The following is a 27630-nucleotide window of genomic DNA, read 5'->3' as shown; positions in this document are numbered from 1 at the left end:
TGAAAAGCCCTAGAAAATCCCTTATTTTCTATTATTATGAAATGTAGTCTTCAAACAAGACCCGAATGTTTTGTAAGTAAAATGATAGTTTTTCCTTCTATTGACTAGTACTAAAGTACTTAGTCTAACTCATCGTTTATGTGAACATATCACAAAATAAAGTAAACAGGAAAAATATACTTGTGTAAGTGTTGTCACTGGGTACTAGGACTAACACAACATCGCAATAAGCGAAATAGATAACCTAATGAACATCCGAAGATTGTCCAGAAAAAGTATTAATGTAAGTGTTATCACTGGGTACTAGGAGTAACACAACATCGCAATAAGCGAAAGGTATAACCTAATGAACATCCGAAGATTGTCCAGAAAAAGTATTAATGTAAGTGTTATCACTGGGTACTAGGAGTAACACAACATCGCAATAAGCGAAAGGTATAACCTAATGAACATCCGGAGATTGTCCAGAAAAAGTATTAATGTAAGTGTTATCATTGGGTACTAGGAGTAACACAACATCGCAATAAGCGAAAGGTATAACCTAATGAACATCCGAAGATTGTCCACTTGTCCTCTGTAGCAGCAGCAGGTGGGTGGAGGGGTTAGCCCCGATATCGATCTACCTAATATAAATAGTAACCTTAGACCTCCGTAGATGGTCATCGACCACTGGTGCTAATCAGCGGGGTTCGGAATGGTTAGTCCCGCCGAGATATCCCATTGAACCGAGATAGGAAAGATAATTTACACAGAAAGTACTAATAAATTATCCTCGTAGTTCTAAGTACAAGTATCCAGGTAAGTGAATACAGGATAATGCACCTATGTAACAATGTTCATGTATGGTATTCATGTAAGTGTGTTCATGTATCAGGTAAGTATATGTAAACATGTTCATGTATCAAGTAAGCATATGTATATGTACTCATGTATCAGGTAATGTACTGGTGTGGACTCATGAATGAACTGACTCTTGTGATTCCTTGTAATAGGAATAATGTTTGATATCTTCAAATTATCCCTATGATAATTTACTGAAAGGTAAATGGGTTGTTCAAGTAGGTTTATACACTCTTACCACTCAAGGGTGTGGGAAACTAAATGAAAGATGTAAACTATAACATCAATACATATATAAGATTATAAGTGTATATGCATAGTTTAGTTCAAGAATGTAAAATGGTTTTGTAAGACATCTAAGGGTTTTGAACAAATATAAAAGTGACTTGATGTCATTTTGATAAACATTTCAAAAGTAATACATTTGATAACAAAGAATTTTAAAGATAGAAAACCATTTCATGCATCACATTTTGTAGTATGTGAAATCTGTTGAATGAAAACACAGTTATAAAATACATATAGATGATTTAATAACATGTTGTTTTCTACTTGTATTCCCCCCGTTAAAGCATTTAAAATCATTTAAAACATTGATTAGGGGTATGAACTCACCTGTAGATGGTGGTTTGGATGAACTGGACGGCGTAGGATTGTTAGGTGTCAAGTGAGGACTTGTACACACACTACGATCCTAATGAACATATAATCACACATATATGCACTCAATTAGTCTTAAATTACTAATTGATAATGTTAAGACATCCTAGAACATAATAAACACTTTATATAAGTGTTTTAAGCCCTAAGGATTGCATCTAAGCTATTGTGGGACAAGGTACTTAGGTTTAGGGTTCCAAAGGACCCCATATATGAGTTTACTCTCCATATATCCTCACACATGGAGTTTACGGTTGTAAACTCTTGAGTTTACGGCCGTAAACTCCCAACCTTGGTGGTATTTTATGTTTTGAAGTTCTAAATGATTCCTAGAATTATTCCAACTTGGTGGTTAAATCCTTAGAAGGGTTTAAGGCATAGAAACACTCCTTTGAGGAGTTTACGGCCCTAAGGCCATTTCCTTTAGATTTTGCGGCCGTAAAATCTTAAGGAAAGGTGTTTTTGATGCTTTCAAGTCTCTTGCATATGTATGATAGGTTCTAGACTTTTACCTAAAGCATATGAAGGCATTAGGCACACTTTGGTGCCCTTCTTTGATGTTCACGGCCCAAGAACCTTAATAGGGCTGTGAACTCACTTTGAGGGGTGTTTTTGATGTGTTTTGGTCCTTCATTTAAGTGGGAACAATTCCTAGTAAATGTCCAAGGCTTTAGGTGCCTTAAAAGCACCCTTTTGTCCATGATTTTGGAGTTCAAGGTCCAAGATCATCTTGGGCCGTGAACACCTAAACTTGGGTGATTCTTTGATGCTTTATTGTCCCTAATACACTTCTATACAAGTCCAAGGTAGTATCATATCATAAGGGAAGGTATAGACATTGTTTCGGGAGTTTAACGCCCAAGAACACCTTGGGGAGTAAACTCCTAAATCTAGTGATTTAGCCATCTAAATCATGTTATAAACACATAATAAGCTTTCTAACACTACTAGAAAGAGTTACTCACGTTTTGGTATAAAAACCAAAAGATCCGTGAGAGAGAAAATGGCTTTTCTCTAGTTGGAAATGCGAATAATGAATGAATTTGGTTCAGAATTCTATTTATAGTCCTGAGATATTTTTGGCAGAAAATATTTTTATTCCTGAAATGATTTCTCATATAACAGAGTGTTGGAATAACAGTGTTGCACTAAACCCTAGTGCATCCACTCTCCTGATATCTCCTGGGGTGTAAACCCTGAATTACTCAAACTTACGCGAAAAAGTATGAAAATTAACTGTGACTGCTATAACTTCTATTGAAGTGATATAGTTTGTACAGAATGGAAATTTCGGGTTGTCACATCATCCCCCCGTTAGAAGGAATTTCGTCCTGAAATTAGGATTTAAGAAAATAAGAAATTACACATAACTAAGCGAAAAGATGAGGGTATTTCAGTTTCATCTGATCCTCTCGTTCCCAAGTGAATTCAGGTCCACGCTTTGCGTTCCAGCGCACCTTCACTATCGGGATACGGCTCTGGTTTGTTTGCTTGACCTCTCGGTCCATGATCTCTACTGGTTCCTCCATAAAGTTGAGGCTCTCGTTGATCTCGATCTCGTCGAGTGGAATAACAAGAGTCTCGTCGGGCAGACACTTTTTCAAGTTCGAGACGTGGAAGGTAGGATGTACGTTACTGAGTTCGTGCGGTAGATTAAGTTTGTAAGCTACAGGGCCGATTCTCGCGAGAATCTCGAAAGGCCCTATGTATCTTGGATTAAGCTTTCCACGCTTTCCAAAGAGTATCAAGCCCTTCCAGGGTGAGACCTTCAGTAGGACTCGGTCGCCCACCTGGAATTCCAACGGTTTCCTTCGCTTGTCAGCGTAGCTTTTCTGTCGGTCTCTAGAGACTTTCAATCGTTCACGAATTTGAACGATCTTCTCTGTCGTTTCCCGAATGATCTCCGGACCCGTGAGAGTGCTTTCGGGAACTCATCCCTTAGCTAACTGGGTATCACCCACTTCAGCCCAGCACAGAGGGGATCTGCACTTTCGGCCATAGAGGGCCTCGAATGGAGCTGCCTTTATGCTCGTGTGATAATTGTTGTTGTAGGAAAATTCGACGAGGGGTAAATGGGTATCCCAAGCTTTTCCAAAGTCAATCACGCAAGCACGCAACATGTCTTCTAAGGTTTGGATAGTTCTCTCACTTTGCCCGTCGGTCTGTGAGTGGTAGGCTGTACTCATGTCCAACCTAGTTCCTAGGGAATTTTGTATTGACTGCCAGAACCTCGAAGTGAATCTACTATCTCTGTCCGAGATAATAGATAAAGGAACACCATGCAGCCTTACAATTTCCCTAATGTAAGTTCTTGCAAGTTTCTCCATCTTGTCTGTTTCTTTGATCGGCAGGAAGTGTGCAGACTTGGTCAATCTATCGACGATGACCCAAATGGAATCAAGTCCACCCGTCATCTTGGGCAACTTGGTTATGAAGTCCATAGTGATCCGCTCCCACTTCCATTCTGGTATCTCCGGTTGCTGTAGGAGACCGGAGGGTTTCTGGTATTCGACCTTGACCTTTGCGCAAGTAAGGCATTTACTCACAAAGGTAGCAATATCTGCTTTCATGTTAGGCCACCAGTATAACTTTTTAAGATCCATATACATTTTATCTGAACCCGGGTGGACGGAATAACGAGTGTTGTGAGCTTCCGTCATGACCAAGTCTCTGAAGCCACCGTGTTTCATTGTCCAGATCCGATCCATGAGGTATAAGGCTCCGCCACCCTTGACTTCTAAGTTCTTATCCATCCCTCTAAGGGATTCACCAGCCACGTTTTCAGGTTTCAAAGCATCGAGCTGAGCCTCCTTTATTTGTGTGGACAAGTGTGAATGGATAGTTAGAGTCAAAGATTTGACCCTACGACCAGAATATTCTTTCCGACTTAGGGCGTCGGCTACTACATTGGCTTTACCCAGATGATAGTGAATATCGCACTCATAATCACTGAGTAGCTCGACCCACCGTCGTTGTCTCATGTTGAGCTCCTTCTGGTCGAAAATGTGTTGTAGACTCTTATGGTCTGTAAAGATCATGCTTTTTGTACCATATAGGTAATGTCGCCAGATCTTTAGAGCAAACACAACCGCTACTAGCTCAAGATCGTGGGTGGTGTAGTTAACCTCATGTGTCTTCAGCTGTCTCGAGGCATAGGCTATGACTTTACCTCGCTGCATCAAAACACATCTGAGCCCTTGATTTGATGCGTCACAATAGACTACGAAGTCTTCTATCCCTTCGGGGAGGGATAGTATCGGTGCGGTGCACAAGGCTCGTTTGAGCGTTTGGAACGCTCTTTCTTGTTTCTCTTCCCAGTCAAAGGCTACGCCCTTCTGGGTCATAGTTGTAAGAGGTTTTTCTATGCAGGAGAAGTTCTGAATGAACCTGCGATAGTAGCCAGCCAGACCTAGAAATTGACGAATTTCTGTAGGTGTCTTCGGTGCTGACTAGTTCTCGATGGCCTTAATTTTGGAAGGGTCCACGTATATTCCCTCTTCGCTAACAACATGGCCCAAAAATTCGACTCGTGGAATCCAAAATTCGCACTTGGAGAACTTCGCATAGAGCTTCTCCGCTCGTAATGTTTCTAAGACTCTACGGAGATGTTGACTATGCTCCTCCTTACTTCGAGAGTAGATGAGTATGTCAGCAATGAAGATGATGACGAACTGATCTAAGTAAGGACGACACACCCTATTTATCAGATCCATGAATACTGCGGGCGCGTTAGTTAATCCGAACGGCATCACTACAAACTCGTAGTGCCCATAACGAGTTCGGAAGGCTGTCTTGGGAACATCCTCCTCTAACACTCGTAGTTGGTGATATCCGGATCGTAGATCTATCTTCGAGAAGTAATTGGCTCCTTGAAGTTGATCAAATAAATCGTCAATTCGGGGCAAAGGATAACGATTTTTAATGGTAAGTTTGTTGAGTTCTCTATAGTCGATGCACATGCGAAACGATCCATCTTTCTTCTTGACGAACAAGACCGGTGCTCCCCATGGTGAGAAGCTTGGTCTAATGAATCCCTTCTTGAGAAATTCGTTAAGTTGACTGGAAAGTTCCTGCATCTCGGCCGATGCCAGACGATAAGGAGATTTGACTACTGGGGTAGCTCCCGGCACTAAGTCGATTCTGAACTCGACTTGGCGTTGCGGTGGTAAACCAGGAAGTTCTTCTGGGAAGATGTCGAGAAAGTTACACACTTCGGGGATGTTCTGAATGTCTTTCGTCTCTTGACTTGTATCAACGACGTGTGCGAGGAATGCATGATATTCCTTTCGCAAGCACTTCTGGGCTTGAATGCACGAAATGATGCGAAGGCTCGTACTAGGTTTGTCGCCATAGATAACTAAGGTTTCGTTGGTAGGAAGGTTAAGACGAACTGCTTTTTCAAAGCACATGATGTCGGCGCGAAGAAGACTCAACCAATCCATACCGATGATAACGTCGAAACATTTAATTGGGACCGACATGAGATCTATCTTGAAAGTATGGCTATCTAAAGTTAAGGTACAACCTACGTATATGCAGTTTGTACTCTCTGTTTTCCCGTTAGCCATATCTACCGTGAATGAATTATCTAATGCACATGGTTTTTGTTTAAGCAGGTGTGCAAATTTGTGACTTACGAAACTTCTCTCTGCTCTACTGTCGAAAAGTATGCAAGCATATGAGTTATCAAGGAGAAACGTACCAGTAACTATCGTAGGATCAGCTACCGCTTCCTCGTGGCCTAGGGCCATAACTCTCCCTACTCTTCCAGCCATGCCTGCTTTAGGGTAGTTCCTTTTGTAGTGACCCACCTCACCACAACCGTAGCAAGTTTGGCCCATACCGATGTTAGGAACCTGGGCGGCTTGAGCTGTTGGAGCCTGGCAGAAATGGGCTGTGTGCCCCTTCCTGTTTCAGTTAGAGCACTGCATCTCCCTGCAAGGTCCGCGGTGGTGGAAGCTACATTTGTTGCATTTCGGGAGAGATCCAACATAAGTTTTTGCTGGTAAGGGGTTCGCAGGGACAACGGGAGTAACATTGCCAGCATTGATTGCCACAAGTTGTTGTCTCTTAGAGGATTCTTACGAAGCCCCTCTTTTCCTCTTAGACCACCCTTTCTTGTTGTTGTTGTCATTCGGTGGTACGGATGCAGGGATTGTTGGGTTCTGAGGTTTCCGGTGATCGATGAGAGATTGTGCCAGTTCCTTGGCGCTATCGAAGGTAATAGGCCTGGAAGCGATCACACTTGACTGGATCTGGGGCGACTATCCCCAGATGTATCTCTCTATCTTTTTGCTCTCAAGAGCAACCATATCAGTACATAAGTTTGCCAGATCACAGAAACTGTTTGTGTAGGTCGTGATGTCGGATCCAACCATTTGTAGACCCCAGAATTCCTGTTCAAGTTTCTGTACTTCACCTCGAGGACAGTACTCTTTCATCAGCATGTCCTTTAACTTTTCCCAGCTGATGGAATACGCCACCACCAAAGTCAGATAATTAACATGGCCGTTCCACCATGTTAGTGCTCTGTCAGAGAAGGTACAAGCTACAAACTTGACCTTGTTGCCTTCCTGGCAAGCACAAATTTCAAAGACGGATTCCATCTTTTCAATCCATTGTCTCAACACCATAACACCCCCAGTTCCATTGAAGCTTCGGGGTTTGGCGTTCGTGAAGTCCTTGTAGGTGCATTCCCGAGGGTGTCCATGGCTTTCGCCGTGGTTCGAGGGAGGTGCACCTGTTCCTGATCCACTAGGGGCAGGAGCGTTGATTGCTGACACAACAGCTGCAACTGCTGCTGTGAAAGCTGCCTGGAACATATTGACATCGAAAGGATTAGGGGGTTGAAGAGGTTCAGGTGGTGGTGGAGGTGGTGGTATCGGTGCTTCGTTGTTTGGTTTACGTCTGGGATTTCTGCGTGGCGGCATCTTTAACAATACGTTTAAAAGATGACGACATGAATAAGAATAAACGAATAATGAATGTGTCTCATGGAATAACTCCCCATAGTCCAACAACAGAAGGAATAGTATGACTAAATGAAGATAGCAGCATTTGGATAATAATTTCCATAAGATTAGATATCTGTCAATAATACTGGAATTACAGATGTAACAAGTTCGGGAAAAATGGCCTAGAAGTAGGCCTTACATCAACCAAGATGGAAAATTTTGACAGAATTAAGACTAGATCAAGACCTAACAGGTCTAATATTTATAAAGATAGGAAATTAGACCAAAGTTTTACATAAACTAGGTTATATCCAAAAGATGAGTTGACGAGATTCTATCGGCGATGAGAACTGCTAGCATGAGTTCTTGATCCCGATAGTAGACGTTCCATGTCCCTCATACGCCTGTCAGCTCTCACTTGCTGAGCTCGAAGTTCCCTAACTTCAGCTTGAGTTTCAGCAAGTTCCCTCTGCAGATTTGCATTGCGGACTAGAGTCCTTTCATGAGCAGTCTCTAGTTGGCGAATGTGGACAGTGTTAACGCCATAGTTGGCTTCAATCTCCACGACCCGGTCAATAGTTTCTTGACCCAGTATCGTGTTTCTGGAAGTTCTACGAACCATGATGGGTAGGACCCTGTCAGTAGAACCTCCTTCAGTGAGGTTGTAGAAACTTCGGTCTCCATTGTAGGGAATGGGTTGACCTTGTTCCTGACTCCATCTAGTCAAGTTAGTGGCCCACAGAGGTGTGGGTCCTTGAAACGCGGGACAGGGGTTCAGGTTTGGGTTTTGAGCAGCTGGGGGTAGGTTGTTGACTTCAGGCTCCGAGTCAGAACTATTGGAAAACCCCTCAGCATGGTGATCATCCAAAGGGATTGGGTGATCATCTTCTGGTTCTGCCTCTAGCCAACCAACATTGCCTTGGTTTGGGAAGTACGGATCGCCATGGTGAAATCCAGCCATTAAAATCTACGCGAGAAAAGGGATATAAGAAATAGCTAAATAGACGAACCGACTAAGATAATTACAATAAGACCAAATACCCCTATGGTATTTCTTTATGGTTGTGTTGGTAAGTTTTTAGATTTGTTGCCATATCACAACCATTCTTGGGCATATGCTAATCACTCCTCGGACCAGCATAGTTGATCAGGCTATGCCATTCCCAAGACTGACCATATATCCCCAGGCTTACTTGTGATATTCAACAATCGTAATACTTTTGTTCTTGTCATTGTGACACTGGTTTTAGTATGAATGCAGGCACGTATACTTACTTAAATATTTTATTATTTAAAAGTATAACTCTTAGACAGAGTGTTTTAATCCCTATGTATTTATAGTTAGTATATCTTTTATGGGTTGATATACTATATTCACTATAAACAATGCTCTGATACCAATCTGTCACACCCCAAAACCACGAACGACGGAAACGTTCAGGGGTGGAGGACATCATGTACAGTATCACAACAGTGTAAAATAGTAAACAAGCAACAACATCATCCATTGCGTTATAAGTAAAGTTTTAATACATGTGTGTTCTTTCATTGTAATAAGACACCAATATATATATATATATATATATATATATATATATATATATATAATCAACATAAAAGACGAGACTTGTCTGCTCCGTCTTCTCAAAACCTGGCCACCGTACCTGTCTACTGATGACCTGAGAATACAAGTTATTTTGAAAGAGAGTATCAACTTTAAAGCTGGTGAATTCATAAGCATTTAAGTGTCATTGTCTTGCTTTGAAAAGCTGTTTTAAAAGTCATGTAAACCTTTAAATGAAAATGTTGATGTAAGTATGAAAAGCCCTAGAAAATCCCTTATTTTCTATTATTATGAAATGTAGTCTTCAAACAAGACCCGAATGTTTTGTAAGTAAAATGATAGTTTTTCCTTCTATTGACTAGTACTAAAGTACTTAGTCTAACTCATCGTTTATATGAACATATCACAAAATAAAGTAAACAGGAAAAATATACTTGTGTAAGTGTTGTCACTGGGTACTAGGACTAACACAACATCACAATAAGCAAAATAGATAACCTAATGAACATCCGAAGATTGTCCAGAAAAAGTATTAATGTAAGTGTTATCACTGGGTACTAGGAGTAACACAACATCGCAATAAGCGAAAGGTATAACCTAATGAACATCCGAAGATTGTCCAGAAAAAGTATTAATGTAAGTGTTATCACTGGGTACTAGGAGTAACACAACATCGCAATAAGCGAAAGGTATAACCTAATGAACATCCGGAGATTGTCCAGAAAAAGTATTAATGTAAGTGTTATCATTGGGTACTAGGAGTAACACAACATCGCAATAAGCGAAAGGTATAACCTAATGAACATCCGAAGATTGTCCACTTGTCCTCTGTAGCAGCAGCAGGTGGGTGGAGGGGTTAGCCCCGATATCGATCTACCTAATATAAATAGTAACCTTAGACCTCCGTAGATGGTCATCGACCACTGGTGCTAATCAGCGGGGTTCGGAATGGTTAGTCCCGCCGAGATATCCCATTGAACCGGGATAGGAAAGATAATTTACACAGAAAGTACTAATAAATCATCCTCGTAGTTCTAAGTACAAGTATCCAGGTAAGTGAATACAGGATAATGCACCTATGTAACAGTGTTCATGTATGGTATTCATGTAAGTGTGTTCATGTATCAGGTAAGTATATGTAAACATGTTCATGTATCAAGTAAGCATATGTATATGTACTCATGTATCAGGTAATGTACTGGTGTGGACTCATGAATGAACTGACTCTTGTGATTCCTTGTAATAGGAATAATGTTTGATATCTTCAAATTATCCCTATGATAATTTACTGAAAGGTAAATGGGTTGTTCAAGTAGGTTTATACACTCTTACCACTCAAGGGTGTGGGAAACTAAATGAAAGATGTAAACTATAACATCAATACATATATAAGATTATAAGTGTATATGCATAGTTTAGTTCAAGAATGTAAAATGGTTTTGTAAGACATCTAAGGGTTTTGAACAAATATAAAAGTGACTTGATGTCATTTTGATAAACATTTCAAAAGTAATACATTTGATAACAAAGAATTTTAAAGATAGAAAACCATTTCATGCATCACATTTTGTAGTATGTGAAATCTGTTGAATGAAAACACAGTTATAAAATACATATAGATGATTTAATAACATGTTGTTTTCTACTTGTATTCCCCCCGTTAAAGCATTTAAAATCATTTAAAACATTGATTAGGGGTATGAACTCACCTGTAGATGGTGGTTTGGATGAACTGGACGGCGTAGGATTGTTAGGTGTCAAGTGAGGACTTGTACACACACTACGATCCTAATGAACATATAATCACACATATATGCACTCAATTAGTCTTAAATTACTAATTGATAATGTTAAGACATCCTAGAACATAATAAACACTTTATATAAGTGTTTTAAGCCCTAAGGATTGCATCTAAGCTATTGTGGGACAAGGTACTTAGGTTTAGGGTTCCAAAGGACCCCATATATGAGTTTACTCTCCATATATCCTCACACATGGAGTTTACGGTTGTAAACTCTTGAGTTTACGGCCGTAAACTCCCAAACTTGGTGGTATTTTATGTTTTGAAGTTCTAAATGATTCCTAGAATTGTTCTAACTTGGTGGTTAAATCCTTAGAAGGGTTTAAGGCATAGAAACACTCCTTTGAGGAGTTTACGGCCCTAAGGCCATTTCCTTTAGATTTTGCGGCCGTAAACTCTTAAGGAAAGGTGTTTTTGATGCTTTCAAGTCTCTTGCATATGTAGGATAGGTTCTAGACTTTTACCTAAAGCATATGAAGGCATTAGGCACACTTTGGTGCCCTTCTTTGATGTTCACGGCCCAAGAACCTTAATAGGGCCGTGAACTCACTTTGAGGGGTGTTTTTGATGTGTTTTGGTCCTTCATTTAAGTGGGAACAATTCCTAGTAAATGTCCAAGGCTTTAGGTGCCTTAAAAGCACCCTTTTGTCCATGATTTTGGAGTTCACGGTCCAAGATCATCTTGGGCCGTGAACACCTAAACTTGGGTGATTCTTTGATGTTTTCTTGTCCCTAATACACTTCTATACAAGTCCAAGGTAGTATCATATCATAAGGGAAGGTATAGGCATTGTTTCGGGAGTTTACCGCCCAAGAACACCTTGGGGAGTAAACTCCTAAATCTAGTGATTTAGCCATCTAAATCATGTTATAAACACATAATAATATTTCTAACACTACTAGAAAGAGTTACTCACATTTTGGTATAAAAACCCGAAGATCCGTGAGAGAGAAAATGGCTTTTCTCTAGTTGGAAATGCGAATAATGAATGAATTTGGTTCAGAATTCTATTTATAGTCCTGAGATATTTTTGGCAGAAAATATTTTTATTCCTGAAATGATTTCTCATATAACAGAGTGTTGGAATAACAGTGTTGCACTAAACCCTAGTGCATCCACTCTCCTGATATCTCCTGAAGTGTAAACCCTGAATTACTCAAACTTACGCGAAAAAGTATGAAAATTAACTGTGACTGCTATAACTTCTATTGAAGTGATATAGTTTGTACAGAATGGAAATTTCGGGTTGTCACATCGGTAAACTCCTTGCTGATGTATTCACCCCCATTATACGACTTAATACATTTTATCTATAGATTCATCTCATTCTCCACAACAGCTTTGAACCTTTTAAAAGTACACAAAACGCTAGATTTATTTTTCAGAAATTAAACCCATACCTTTCTTGTAACATCATCTATAAAGGTAACGTAATACCAGGAAGCTTATATTGATGAAACTGATGTGGGACTAAAGACATTAGAATGTATCAGCTCAAGCTTCTCAAATTTTGGTGGTTGGCCCATCTTCACGAAAGTAACTCTTTTTCTATTTACCTAGTACGCGTGGTCACAGAAGTAGACTGTCATATTCTTCAACTGTGGGATTCTACCCTTTGAAACAAGCATCTTCATTTCCTTCTCACTCATATGGCCAAGTCTTCGATGTCATAAAGTAGAGGACTTCCCATCTCCAATAGTTGCATTTTCTTCTCCTGAGGTCAACTCCACCATATATAAAGTTCCATTCTTCTTTCCTTGAGTAATGACCAAGTTCCTTTAATTACCTTCCATTTACCTTTTCCAAACTTTACATCATGCCCCTTTTCATCCAACTGTCACAGTGAGATCAACATTTTATTTAGGTCAGGAATGTATTTCACATCCTTCAAAATCCAGGTAGTACCTATTGAAGTTTCTAAGGCTACATCTCTATTACCAGTGATCTTTGAAATTTTATCGTCTGCCAGACGAACAGTACCATTGTAAGGTCTGAAATTTCTCACGGTTTCTTTGTTATGGCAAGCATGAAACGATGCTCCTGAATCCATCACCTAGACTCGATTGGATTCTCTATACAACAAATCAGTGCATCATGGTAGTCTTTAGTCATATTCATCTACTTCTTGCCATTATTTGCATGAGGTTTAGGACATTTATTTCTGAAATGTCCTATTTCATTACAGTTCCAGCAGACAACTTATTTTCTGCTTCTTGATTGTCATCTCTTCCTTGACATTGATCCTTTTCTTCCATGTCCACTTTTGTTTTGTCTTCTGCCCCTCTCTTCCATATTGATTAAACTGGTGTATTCCTTCTCCGAACATCTTCACCAAGAATCAGATCTCTGATGTTTTCGAATGTGAGTTTGGTAGTTCCTGAAAAACTACTGATTGCAGTAACAGTTCCATATTAGCTTTCGGGCAACGAAGATAATAATAATAATGTCTGGACTTCATCTTCAATTTAATTTCAACAGATCCTAACTGGATATTTTCAAGTTGAACTCATTAACGTGGTCTGTCACAAACGCTCTTTCCTTCATCTGTGTTTAGCAATCGTCTGATCAAGAAAACCTTGTTTGTTACGGATGGCTTTTGATACATGGTGGACAACGTCTTTATCAATCTAAATGTGGTATTCTCATTGACGATGTTGTACGTGACATTCTTTGCCGGTGATAATCTGACAACGCCAAGGACCTATCAGTCCAGAAAGTTCCATTGTGCCAGATCCATCTTCTTAGATTTCTGTTAAGCTAACATAACAGTAAGTGTAATTTCTTCTGATAAAAGTAATCCTCACTTTGCATCTTCCAGAATCCAAAATCATGACCTTCAAATTTATCGATTTTCACCTTCCTGTTTTCAGTCATAGCTCTCTGATACCAGTTGTTAGGTAAAGAACAAACGATGAACGGAAATAGGTCTGAAGAATATGAGAAAACAAAAAAAAAACAAAATCAAAACACACAAAACACAGGGATCTAAGTGATTCACACTATCTTGCGATATGTTACATCCACTGTCGAACTAGAGAGAGAGAGAGAGAGAGAGAGATATTTTATTCCACACACACTTTTTATGCTACAATATTTAAGATACGGTCGTTCATAAGTATATAAATAAGAAAATTTGACCCAAACATCTAAAAGGCAAAGCCCGACTAAAAACAAAAAGAAAAAGAAATAGGCTCGTCCACGCTCGAGGTCTTGTGGGACTTTAAATTTCAATCTTGATGATAAGTCTCCATATCTAACAAGAATAACTAAACATGTTTCTTCTTTTTCCTCCCAAGGTTTTTGGGTTTGGAAATTTGGTTGTTCTGTGGTGGAAAGTAAGAAATTGTTCTACATGGATTGTATATGCAATAGCTTTATAACTCAACGGTTAGTCTTCTATTATGTGTAAAATATATAGTCAACTAATGGAATGAAATTGTTGCCGAAAGGATCCAAACAAAACGTAGGGTAGTGGTGGTGGGTATGTCCCGTGACCCATGGTACCGTGATTGATGCCAATTGCCCCATCAAGATTTCTTCCCCTTCACTTCACACACACATACACTTTACACCCCTTCACTTTGGCTATAGTGCTATACCCCACAAACCCTCTTCGTATTGTCCTTTTACTCCCTCTTAAAACCATCACAATACTACAAAAATGTCATATTTGCCCCTTCCTTATTACCCCTCTACTTCATTCTTCATATAAATAACTTCATCTTCCATTCAAATCATCACACACGTTCATTCCAGTGACAAAAATGCATCAACCCATTGACTGGTTTTCTTGGCTATCAAAATCCGGGCTTGAACCTTCACTTATTTACGAATATGGGATGGCTTTCTCTCGAAACGAGCTTGAAGAAGGCGACATAACTTACTTCAACCATGAATTCCTTCAAAGCATGGGGATCTCCATAGCCAAACACAGGTTAGAAATACTGAAACTTGCTAGAAAACAAAAAGGTTCACGTGGGTCACACACACACCCAATTTCAAAGCTCATCATCGCCATGAAAAAGACCAAAAGGACCTTGGCTAGCTACATCCAGACATGGATTCGCCGGGATGAGTCAGCTCTGGTGCTCGTTAGTAAAAGTTATGGTTGGAAAGGTACGATGTTGAGAAGAAACAAGAGATCGGTGACCTTCAAACAAGCTACTCCTCCTACTCTTTTGCTCACTAATAGCTACCATAAGTCCGATAGTGCTAGAATCAACAACTTTGCGAGTCCTTTGGTTTATGATCTCCGGTATGATGAAGGAAAAATTGATGGTTACGATGGTGATGATCATGAGAAGTATGATGAAGAAGATGATGGTGGTTACTGGTCTGGGAGTGGGGGTGGTGTTCAGGAGATTAGATGGGACACCATGTTTCAGAATTTGAAACCTACTTGAGATCTAATAGCAATCATCTTCTTCCCCAATTACCCTCTTTCTTTTCTTTATTTTTTTTAAAATAAATTATTAGAAGAGTTAATGGTGAGATGGATGCTATTTTTTTAATGTTCTTCCACCACTGTCAAGTGTGAACCTTGCTTTGAAAGAAAAAGTACAGCTCTGAATTGTTTTTCTCTGGTGAAAGTCGTAATTTACTTTTAGTAAAGTTTAGCATGCTAAACCTTTAGGGGGTATTCTTGGGATTGATAAAGGGTTATATTTTATGTAATAAAATTGTTCTAATGTTTTAATCCAGAGAAATTAAATATCATCCTATATTTTTTTTCCTATATATCTTTCTATCCATATGAAATGATGACATGTGCTATATTTTGATAAAATTAATTATATTTTTTTGACACTTGTCATCATTTCAAATGGGTAGAAAGATAATTAGGAAAAAAAGTAGGAGGATATTTAATTTCTCTTTTATTGAATCTCCGAGCTCTATAAAGTCGGTATCTTTTATTATGATGTACACATTTATATAATTGGTTTTCGGTTTTCCATCAGTAGGCAATCCTATGAGAGAAGGACCTTGTCCAAACAATCGAAGAATCAAAAAGAAATCCTAATCAATATTACATGAAGTTGAGGGCAATGGCAACAAATGACTGTAACTGTCAAGTCAGCCTTAAAACCGGTTATAGACTCTAAAACTGATATATTTTAGTGTTATTCACTAAAATGACATAAATTGGAACCCAAAACACATAGTTTTAATTACTATCGCAAAATAACCACTTAATTCGCTAATTATTCGGAGAAGTACACTAATATAAAAGGTATATACCGAATTGAAACCATTTCCCATATTCCATGTGATTGTCACCCAAACATCACATGTATTCGTTACTAAGAACTCAATATGTGGCATCTTGCTCTTGTTTCTAAACTTAAGGAACCCATTCAAGTGAGCAAGCAAAGAAGACCTTGATGTTGCTTCGTTAGGTTCTTTATTGCCTTAGCTGAAAGGACTGAAATGAGTCTTAGGACTGATCGGGTTTGAGGACTCACTTAATGAAAGGATTGAAACGAACCTTCTGACTGGTTGGAGATTAATGCACTGCTAATCTTGTAGAAGTTTGCTAAGTTTGTGCACTATTCAAAAAGTCCGCCATGTTGCTAATTATTCGAGAAGCTCGAGAGGTTTACCTATTCAAGAAACTCATGAGGCGCCTTTCACAAAATATGATAGTGGGGACCACTTTAAAATCAATTTCGTGAACTTGCAAGGAGTTTTCCGCAGAGTTGGTGGTCATTTTGTGAAAAAAAAATTGTAACGGTTGTTTGGTTCCAAAGTTTGTCGATTTTGTAAATAGCTCAGCACAACATTTTAATCAGAATACCAACCAAAAAGCTTATAGTCCAACGGTATCAGATGTTGGTGAAAATATATCCATCAGCCAAATGTTAAGAATTCAAGTCTTATTGAAGACAAATAAATAAATAAATTTAGAAGTAATATAAGGATTGTATGTTTACCATTTAATAAAATAACAAACCATGATGCATAAATGATATATTTAGTTACTCATACACTTTAATGAGATGGTACATTTTAGTCAAGTCAACCCATGCTTTAAAATCTATGATTAAAAATTCCACCGGTCCAAGGGCAAGAGGTAGACATACTTATTAGTCATGGGGTCCTTTTAACTTTCAGCCATGGAAGTTTGGCTGCTACACATCAATTCCTAATTAAAAATCTCATGATTCAACACAAAATAACCATATTATATATATATAGCATCCGTATGCACAACTGCACATCAAATTACAATCCCTGATGCACAGGGTACAATCAAACTTCAAAAACCCCCCACAAATTAAACACAACCATACCACTTACCCAGTTTAAAATTGGGCTCATGCTACATGACTATATGTCATCACTACTACAAAATAAACATAATTGTTCAATTATACACCACCATTACATATTAAACTCAGATTAGGTTAACCTGTAACTTTCACAATCACCATGCGCAAACATAAAGTCAACTCAGATTAAACCCTAATCTTCAATGTCCAGCACTTTGAGGCAAACGAAACGACCCACCCGCATAAAGCATTTGGTAAACGGGTCGAATTCTGATGGTTAAAATCAAGCTCAAAATTGTACTTATACAACAAACACCAGCAAGAACAAGAAACGTGAGCCTGAAACAATTGGGACCCATGCAGGTGGACCCACCTTGTTTAGCTTCTTCTGTGTCAAAAACATAACCTGCAAGCATTCCTGAGAATAAAAGAGCACCAATTGGGTTTCCTAGCCCCATGAAGTTGAAGATTAAACCGAAGTTTTTTAACCCAAAAAGCTCAGATGATGTGGGAATCATAACACCAAATTGAGTACCATAGCAGATTCCAAGTAAGGCTGTTGCAATATAAAGTGTTCCTTTTAGAGCGGATGCGTATAGAAGATATGTTATCACCATTATGACTTGTGTTATCATCATCAAAAATGTTCGTGGAATCGTCTTCCACCTGAAAAAAAAAATATTAGCAAGTTGGATTGAGATTTTCAACTCGTTTAATTTAGCAGAGTAATCTGAAGAAAGCTGTTAATTTTTGACGTGAAATCAATCGGACAACTCGTTTAATAATAGATATTTTTTTAATTTAACATTTAATTAGTAGTCATGTTTTGAAACTTTGAATAATTATTTGGTTTTATAACTTATTTAACCAAGTCGAAACTTGTTTTTAAGTAAAGTTTAAAATTTAAACGGGATAACCCAGGTTATCCTGTTTATCCAAGTTGGATAAAAAGTAAACATGTTAACCTTCGAATTAACCTGTTTATCTAACGGATCAGGTTGGGTTAACATAACTCAACCTGATTATTTTGTTGGGTTGGAAAAAACTGATATCAACCCGAACCAATCCAACCCAACCCATTGCCAACTCTATTCTTAAAGCACAACAAATTTCTGCTTTTCATCGTTAATGTCGATGTCCAACATCAGCTAAACACAGTCTCATCTGCTTTTATATATATATATATATATATATATATATATATATATATATATATATATATATATCCGACAATTAATATGCAAAAAGGAGTCTTATCTTTTTGGATAAAAGATTTTACCTTACAAAATATTCTGAAACAACGCCACCTCCAAGCCTGCCGAGAAAATTGCAGAAACTAAATAAACTCAAAAGTGTAGTCGTATCATTAAACCCAAGGGAAACACCAATCTGAGCCAAATTATTAAGAACAGTAACACCAGAGCCAACACCAAAAAAATAAACCAACCACAAAAGCCAAAAATCCGCCTTCACAATCGCCTCACGAAACGTAAAATCCTCCCCTCTTCTCGGCCTTCTCTTCTTCTTAATTTTCACAGCCCCTTCACCCACAGCAAGAAGCGCATCCACCTCAGAAATATCTTCACCCTCATTAATCTTCTCAAGATTCATATCAGAATTCGATGGTGTCAATGTCAACAACGGATCATTCAAAACCGAAGAACTACCAGGCCGAGTAAGCTTCTTGTTAGGAAACAAAGTCATTTTAATTGGAATTGCAAGAGGTGCTAGTAAAAGCACCACCATTATTCCAATAAAAGTGTAGGAAATTGTGTTACTTAGATGCACAACGTCTTTTAGTATCGTGGTTGTGAGAAGAAAGACTGCAAGTACAACACTTGCTAATTGGGTGAAGAGAAAATGCGCGTTTTCTGATGGATCTGCTTCGGAGGGCGTACACGCGCGAATGTAATACATTAGGGATAAACAGATGAAAGGGATACCGAGTGTAAGGAAGAGTAGTAGCGATGATGCGGATCCTTTTAGCACCATGGTGTAAACTTCTGTGACAACTGCAGCACTTAGGCCTACGTAGCCTTTGAGAATGCCTGCAACTGTGCCTCTGCTTAGAGGGAAGTTTCTCATGTTGGTGACAAGGACAGCTGTCCCTAACCATGCACTGCTGTTGGTGGCAACAGCAAGTGCGATCCACAACTGCATATTGAACAGTTATTAGACTCCATATATCTGACTAATATGGTATCAGAGCAAGTTGAATGTTTTTTTTTCCATTAAGTCATGTATAGGTGAAGTGGTTGAATGGATAATGATGTATGTTTTGATAAAGTGTTGTTGCATACATAATGTCTTTCTTTTTTGGATGGAATAAACTGAATGAGACTAGATGACTGTTTTACAGTTAGATTCTAGAAAAAGAAACTACAATATTTATCTATTTTAACATGGGAGGACAAAAAAGAAACTGGGTAAAGGGTTAGGGTGCGTCTGGTTGTGGAAAATTGTTTTCATTTTCCTCGAAAATTGAGTTTGGCTCAATCCGGTGGATTTTCATTTTCCATTTTAGAAATCTAGAAAACTTTGGAAAACTATAAAAATCACTTTTCTAATTTACATACAATTTGGAAAAAAGAAAATTTTCATTTTCTTGGAATTTCTTTGAAAATTGAATCAACCAAACGCATTTTCAAAATTTTCATTTTCATTTGAAAATTTTTATGGAAATCTGGAAATTTTTTCACAGCCAAACGCACCCTCAGTGTCTTGATAAATCAAGCAAGGTTTTTTGGCTTAACCCATTAAGACATTTTGTCCAGGTTAAGTAAAAAAACAGTGATCTAGAGTTGTCCGAATAAAGTGCTTAACTTAGTGACCCACGTCAGATAGAAACAACTCTACCTATCTAATCGTATCTGTATATGTTGAATTCTAAAATCAAGGCTATTTCCTTCAGAAAATTTACTAATTTAGGACCCAACATATCTAATTTTAGGGGGTGTTTGGGAGTGCTTCACGAAAATTATGTTCCCTTTTTCACATTATACATCTACCCAAGAAAGAAGACACAAATATACCAGAAATCTATGAACATAATAGACCACAAGAATTGCAAAGCATCAAGATGCATAAAAATACCATTTTTTAAGGTCAAGAAGACAAATCGATCAAGATGAGTAGGTAGGTAAGAACAGAGTCTTTCAAAGATGAAAGTAAAGAAAAAAAAGTAAAATACTTACAACCCAGTAAGGCACGTTGTGAACAGTTTCACTAACAGCAAGCCAAATGACACCATAACCAAAGAAAGAAGCAAGAACACCGATCAAAAGAACAACCCACGGTGGGTATTTGTTAGAAGCAATGCCCGGAAGTATACCAACATTTTCCCCAAAATCATTAGCAACACCGAGAATTGTAAGCTGTTGCTGAGAAAGACCCAGTACAGATTTCAAAGAGAGGGAGTAAAGAGGGAAAGCGTAGGCGTTGCCGGAGGCGATCTGAACCCAAACAGCGGCGGCAAGACCCACCCACGGCGGCCGGCTTCCTGCTTTTAGGGCCGGCATACTGTATACACTCCGCGAACACCGTTTGATTCAGATACTATATGTTTGCTAAATTAGTGACAAGGAAGTGGGAGAGAGAATCGATTAGGGTAGTAGGTGTACATGAACTATACCATAATCAGGTATGAAGAGAATTGAGAAGAAAAACGACAGACAGAAAGGTTGGATTTAGTGGGTGGGTAAGGGCCTAATTAGTACAAGTCGAGATCAAATTGTCGACCATCGTTCGATCTGTAACAAGTAGCTATCGAGACTCAAAAGATTCATGGTAGGAAGGTCTGTGGTATGGAATGTGGACAAAAAAGGCAGATTAATTTATTATTATTATGTAAAATTTTAACTAATTAATATAATAGTTTATTATTATTATATTACTTTGTGAAATTTAATCATTTAATATGTAAAAAATAAATAATAATAATAATAATAATAATAAGATAAAGAATATTTCGTCAATACGTAACTATAAAAAATGACTAAAGAACAAATTTGTTTTATAAAATAGGTAAAAATAGTTAATAAAATAATGTAAATATTTTTATATTGTTTGCAGTTTGCAAGCATTGAATTAAAATAAAAGATAATTAGGTAATTCTAACCCAGCTGTATTCCTCCTTGAGGTTGAGAGTTCAAGTCTCATGATGGATATAAGTGAAATTAAATGTTAGTTTAGGAGTAAATTATAATATTTGTATTTGCCAGTTACTATATAAAATAATATATAAAAAATTATGTTAGTTTAGGTAATACTATATGTAATCAATTTAAACACCTAGTGACTATTTAAAATAATGTATAAAAAATTCTTGTTAAAAGTCACTAATTTTATTTTTTTTTAAATTTCACGCAATCGGCAATACTTTGAATATATATTCTAATAAATAAAGATCTTTTTGTCACATGTCATATTTTCATTTATTTTGCTATATGTAATTTTGTGGTAATTTTAAATTAATTTTTATTCCACATGTCATTTATGATTTTTTTATTTTATTAAATTTCACATTATATTAAATGTACTAATAAATGCATATCAATTTCATTAATGAACTTTTCTTTTAATTTCAAAATTACCAAGTTAAAGTTTTATTAATTTCTTTTATCTACTTATATAAATTATTTGTTTTTAAAAGATAAAAAAAACACTTTAATTTTTATAATTCAATATTTTTTTCACTTTTCTTATAAATTCAAACTTCTTAAATGTTTAGAATTTTATATTTAATTTTTCTTTTAAATAAGCCCATATAATACATGGGTCTCACACTTAGTATGCATATATATATATATATATATATATATATATATATATATATATATATATTGTTGAAAACACTTCGAAAATAAATAAAAGATTTATATGTATATTCATATTGTGTAATGGAGAGAAAATCTAAGACTCCACAGTATAAATAACATGGTACCATGGTATCAGAACAAGTTACATGTTTTTTTTCTCATCAAGTCATGTATCGGTAAGTGATTGAATGGGTAATGATATCTGATTGGATAAAATATCATTATATACATAATGTTTTTTTTACCAAATATATAAAATATATGAATGAGAGTAAATTACCATTTTACCGATATATTCTAGAAAAAAAACTACAATATTTGTCAATCTTAATTCAAGTGGAATTGGGAGGGGAAAAAGTAAAATATGTAAAGGTTAGTGTCTTAATACATAAAACAAAGTTTTTTTTTTTTTTTTTTTTTTTTTTTTTTTTTTTTTTTTTTTTTGCTTAAACTAGCAAGACATTTTGTCCATGTTAAATAAAAACAAAACAATGATGTATAGTTGTGTGGATTAAGTGCTTCATCTAGACATGACTCTACCTATCTAATATGTCTATGTATATGTTGGGGTTTAATAGAGAAAATTTTGAACAACATATGTAATTTTAGTTTAACTATAAAATCATGTTCCAAGAAAGAAGATACAAATATATTGAAAGCTTCGTCGTAAGGCCCAAGAATTGCAAGACAATCTAGAATTTTGAATTATAGATACAAGGAGACATCAAGATGCATCAACATACTATTTTTAAGGTCAAGAATCATAGTTTTAAAAAATCTATAGAAAAATCGATCAAGATGGGTAGGTAGGTAAAAACATTGTCTTTCAAAGATGTAGTTAAATAAAAGAGTAAATTGCATTAATTGTCTCTCGTGCAGATGTCAAAAAATGTTCGGTCTTTATTTTCAAAAAATAATTCGAATTGTCTCTCGTTTGTTTTAAATTGGCACGCTTCATCCATTATTGGTTTAAATATGCAAAAGTCATCATTTGTGCCACATAAAATGACTATGTTACCTTCCTGCTTTATTTTGTATTTATAAAAAAAAAAATCAAACCCTTTTTTCACATTTATTATTAAATTTTAAACAATTAAACCTATCACCCCCTACCCACCCCTCCCCATAAAATCAAAATGCACCCATAAAATCAAAATGCGGCCACCAGACCACCATCATCTCTTTTTTAGTGTATCTCCCATACCTCCATTCTTCTTTACATCAACATCTTCAGTGGAATGGATTACCCATTCACTTTAACAACATTTTTCAGCAACATCGTTGTGAATTACACGAGCCCGTCGTCAGATCATCGGTTACTTTTATAGTGGAGTAGGATCATCTGAATCTTCTTCTATGGCTCACAGATCCGACATCTTCTTCTGTCGGCACAACTACCATAGGCGTCTTCTTTCTTCTCCTACAACTTGTGGGTTCTGATTAGCAGGTTTAAGGTTTAGTTAGGTTTGATTTGTAGGTTTAAGGTTTGATCTTTGAGGTTTGATTTTCAAGGTGATAATAGGATAAAAAAGGATTTGTTGAAGAAGGAATAACATCAATCGCAGCCGATGTTCAAATCACCCGCTTGATCTTATCAAGGTCTGATGCAATTATGGAATAAGATGGGTGTCAGATTAATCATCGGTGGGATTGGGGCCACTATTGGGAACCCAACCACTTATACAACGTTGTAATTACAAAAATGTGGTGGACAGGGTGGACGCATGACTTCGTAGTAGGTGTTGTCGATGACGTTTTTTGTACGTAGTGACACAATAGTAGAAAAAACAAAAAATTCAAAAAAATTTACACTACGTCCCAAAAACAGGTGTTGTCGGTGCCACTATGGGCACCATAGTGGAACCACCCTTGGTAGGGATGCGATATCAAAGATAGCGAAAAGCAATGGGATCGGAAGCCTTTGGCATAGATCATCACTGACTGTGAAAATCAGTTTATTTAGGTTTGATTTTATGTTCTAGGTTGATCAATTTTTGGGGGGTCGCCAAATCTTTAAGGAGGAAAGGGTGGGATGGATTCAGTGGTGGTTAGACGTGAGAAACAATAAATAGTTAGGGGTCACCGAAAAATCTTAAGTGGGTTACCGACAATGTTTATCTGGTGGTCCACCGACAGTGTTGTAAAACTCGCCGAATTGACCGATTACTCGGTTGAGTACTCCTTACTCGGCCCCTTACCGATGCGAGTTACAGAATCTGGGTACTACCCGATTGGCCCCATACTGAAGCAAGCAGTGTTGTAAAAGTCGGCCAAATTGGTGATTAATATTTATAATATACTTAATTATTTATTATTTAACACACACATGTTATTATAATATATATATATATATATATATATATATATATATATATATATATATATATATCTTAAATTTTCAGTAATTATTGACAAAGTGAGACTAGTGTATCTTTTTCAGATTTTATGTATTTATATGTATCTAATTTTGTTATATATTTCAATCAACTTATGATTTTAACTTATGATTTTGACATATATAACTTTTCTAAAAATATTTCTACATGAATTACCGAATCCGAATACTCACTATTCGGCAGTCGGTCGAACAGGTACTGAATAACGAGTTCTACAACCTTATCCACCGGTTGTTGTTATGGCGACATTTCTTTTTTGGTTATCATAGAAAAAAAGAGACGGGTTAAGAATTAAATAGGTGGGTGGGGTAAGGGTAGACGGTAAGGGGTGGTGGGAAGTGAGTTTTTTTTTTCAATAAAAATAACTAAACAATAAATAAATAGAAAAAAAAATAATATCAATCATGGTTGTCAAAATCACGATCATGATCATAGGATCGTACGATCCTACGATCCTATATATGAAAAACGACTAGGATCGTATTTGGGTTAGGATCGTAAGTATATATATATATATATATATATATATATATATATATATATATATATATTAAATGAAATTTTTATTACTACTTATGTCTTTTATCATTACCTTCATTTTGTATTGTGACTTACAACTAATATTTTGAAGTTTTTATAACTTTTGAATGAAAATTTGAATTTTTGAAATATTTTTCATTTTTAAAATTCTAAATTAAAATTATATTTTATTTTATGGGATTTTAGAATCCGATTCAGATCTTGCAAACCTAAAAACAATCTAAGTTCCCTGTCCTCCTGACAATCTTGATATCAGTTATTATAGATAAAAATAAATAACAAAAGAAATTGATAAGAATAATATAGTCGTTTCATATTAAGAGAGACTAAACGTGAAACAAAAAGAAAAAAGAAAATTAATAAGTGGTTTCATATTAACAGAGACTAAACGTCAAAACAAAAACAAACTAAATCACTATTCAAGTTAAAATTATGAGCAAATATGAATGTGAACGAAGTACTCTAAAGAAAAAAGAAAATACTTACAAACCAATAAGGCAAGTTATGAACAGTTTCAGTAACAGCAAGCCAAATGACACCATAACCAAAAAAACAAGCAAGAACACCGATCAAAAGAACAACCCACGCTTGGTATCTGTTAGAAGCAATGCCCGCAATGATACCAAAATTTTCCCCAAAATCATTAGCAACACCGAGAACCGTAAGCTGTTGCTGAGAAAGACCCAGTACAGATTTCAAAGAAGGGGAGTAAAGAGGGAAAGCGTAGGAGTTGCCGGAGGCGACCTGAACCCAAACAGCGGCGGCAAGACCCACCCACGGCGGCCGGCTTCCTTCTTTCAGGGCCGGCATAGTGTGTATAAAGGTTGGATTTAGTGGGTGGGTAAGGGCCTAATTAGTACAAGGGTGATGAAATTGTCGACTTCGATCTGTGAAGAAATAGCTATCAAAACTCAAAAGATTCATGGTAGGAAGGTCTGTGGTTTGGAATTTGGACAAAAAATAGGCAAATTAATTTATTATTATTCTCTAGATTTCTAACTAATAAAGATAATACTTTATTATTATTATATTGCTTTGATGAAATTTAATCATTTAAAATGTAGAAAACATAAAAAATAATAATAATAATTAAGATAAGAATATTTGTCAGCACGTTAACTATAAAAAAGTTTATTATTAACAAGTTTGTTTTATAAAATAGTTATAAAAATATTTAATAAAATAATATATATAGTTTTGTATTTTTTGCAGTTGGCAAGTATTTAGTTAAGATGAAATGAAAGATAATTAGGTAACACTATATTTATTTATAAAATTATTTTATGTATTTATTAAAGTTTTAGAGGATTAAAACTAATTTTAATAACTTGGGAAAACTAATTCATTGTGTAGCCGATTTAAACACTAGTGAAAATTTAAAATAGTGTATAAAAAAATCTTGTTAAAAGTTTGAAATTTTTTAAAATTCACACAATATTATGTAAAAAAAATATTGTGAAAACACTTCAAAAATAAATAAAAGATATATAGTTGATAGAGCCACAATACCACTACCCTAATAAGTTTTATGTATTTCTTAAAAGCATATATCTGCTAAAACTATTTATAAAAATGATGTTAAAGTTTTAGTTTAGATTATTTATGTCAATACGTATTTTCAGAAAAAAATCAAATTAAAAACCATATAATGGTGGTCGTTGTCATGGCTTTTTTTTTTGGTAAAAAGAAATAACAATGAAAAATGTGTGTTTTTGTGGGATTTTTTAAAACCATATGAAGTGACCTGACGGAATATATGAAATGGGCCCTTTTTATATTATTGTCCGATTTTTCCTATACCTTTTCCTATCAATCTTATTTTTATCTCCCGATACATTTCCACATATTAAAATTTTAAAGTTAAAAAAAAGTAACCAAACAAAATAAAAAAGAGCCAATAATTCATAAAAGAAAAATTCTATGGGGTGTTTGGATAAATAATTTTTAGGTTATTGCTTATTTACTTATTGCGGTGAGAATAAACATTTTTTTAAAATGTGTTTAGAGTAGCTTATTGCGGTGGGAATAAGCAATAAGCAATAAACAATAAATATTTTAAGTGTTTGACAAACAAAACAACTTATATGAGTAAAATAACTAATAAGCGATAAACATTCCTCCACTTACTTATTAAAATCAGCTTATTTTGTTTATTCCTACCGCAATAAGCTGATTTTTAAAGACTCCTATCCAAACATTTAAATTTACTTATTACGGTGATATTAAGCAATAAGCAATAAACAACCTATTTTTTCTCTATCCAAACACCCCCTATATATGCGATGCATAATAACACATGGTTGGTCATCCTCTCTAATAAATGAAAATTATTTTGCCACTTGTCAATCTCTAATGAGTTTTAACACTTGTCATTTTGTAGTATTTTTGAAATAAATATTATTTACTTGTCAATTTCCGATTTGTTTCAAATTTTAAAATTAAATTCATATACTTATATATATATATATATATATATATATATATATATATATATAAAGTATTAAATATAATATATATGAATTTAAATTGTAATGAATATATTTTTTCCTTTCTTATTTTAAAGTTTTATATTAAAAAATATTTACAAACTTACATTTTAATGTTTAATCTTTTTTTTTAAATTAACTCGTATAATATACGGGTCTTACACCTAGTATTTCAATATGGTTAAAAATCTCAAACCAGTTTAACATGTTTTAGTAAACAAGTAAAAAAAATTCAAACATATTACAACTATTTAATTAATAAATAAGTTGAAACCGAATTGATTTTTATGTTTTCCATAGC

At 35.9% G+C, this 27630-nt stretch overlaps 2 protein-coding genes across 3 annotated transcripts; one reads left to right on the top strand and one right to left on the bottom strand.

Annotated features, from left to right (window-relative positions):
- The first annotated feature begins 14539 nt into the window (after positions 1-14539).
- Positions 14540-15556, top strand: LOC145102740 (uncharacterized). The gene has a single exon (XM_079040208.1). It carries the CDS (start codon positions 14586-14588, stop codon positions 15222-15224), a length of 639 nt encoding a protein of 212 aa, XP_078896334.1. The 5' UTR covers positions 14540-14585; the 3' UTR covers positions 15225-15556.
- Positions 15557-16982: 1426 nt separating this feature from the next.
- On the bottom strand, positions 16983-25782 carry LOC145102739 (protein NUCLEAR FUSION DEFECTIVE 4-like). Of its 2 annotated transcripts, none has more exons than XM_079040207.1 (3): positions 25330-25782; positions 18370-19244; positions 16983-17756 (listed from the first exon to the last, which is right to left on the bottom strand). In XM_079040207.1, the coding sequence occupies exons 1-3, from the start codon at positions 25651-25653 to the stop codon at positions 17291-17293; spliced, it is 1665 nt and encodes a 554-aa protein (XP_078896333.1). In that variant the 5' UTR covers positions 25654-25782; the 3' UTR covers positions 16983-17290. The 2 variants fall into 2 exon arrangements, with proteins under 2 accessions (XP_078896333.1, XP_078896332.1); XM_079040206.1 differs by lacking the exon at positions 25330-25782 and adding an exon at positions 20285-20876.
- Between the last annotated feature and the right edge of the window lie 1848 nt (positions 25783-27630).

Source organism: Lactuca serriola, chromosome 4, assembly GCF_051521515.1.
Source record: "Lactuca serriola cultivar US96UC23 chromosome 4, Lser_US96UC23_V15, whole genome shotgun sequence".
NCBI lineage: Eukaryota > Viridiplantae > Streptophyta > Magnoliopsida > Asterales > Asteraceae > Lactuca > Lactuca serriola.
Note: the sequence above shows the minus strand (reverse complement) of the source record. Positions and strands in the feature narration are given on the sequence as shown.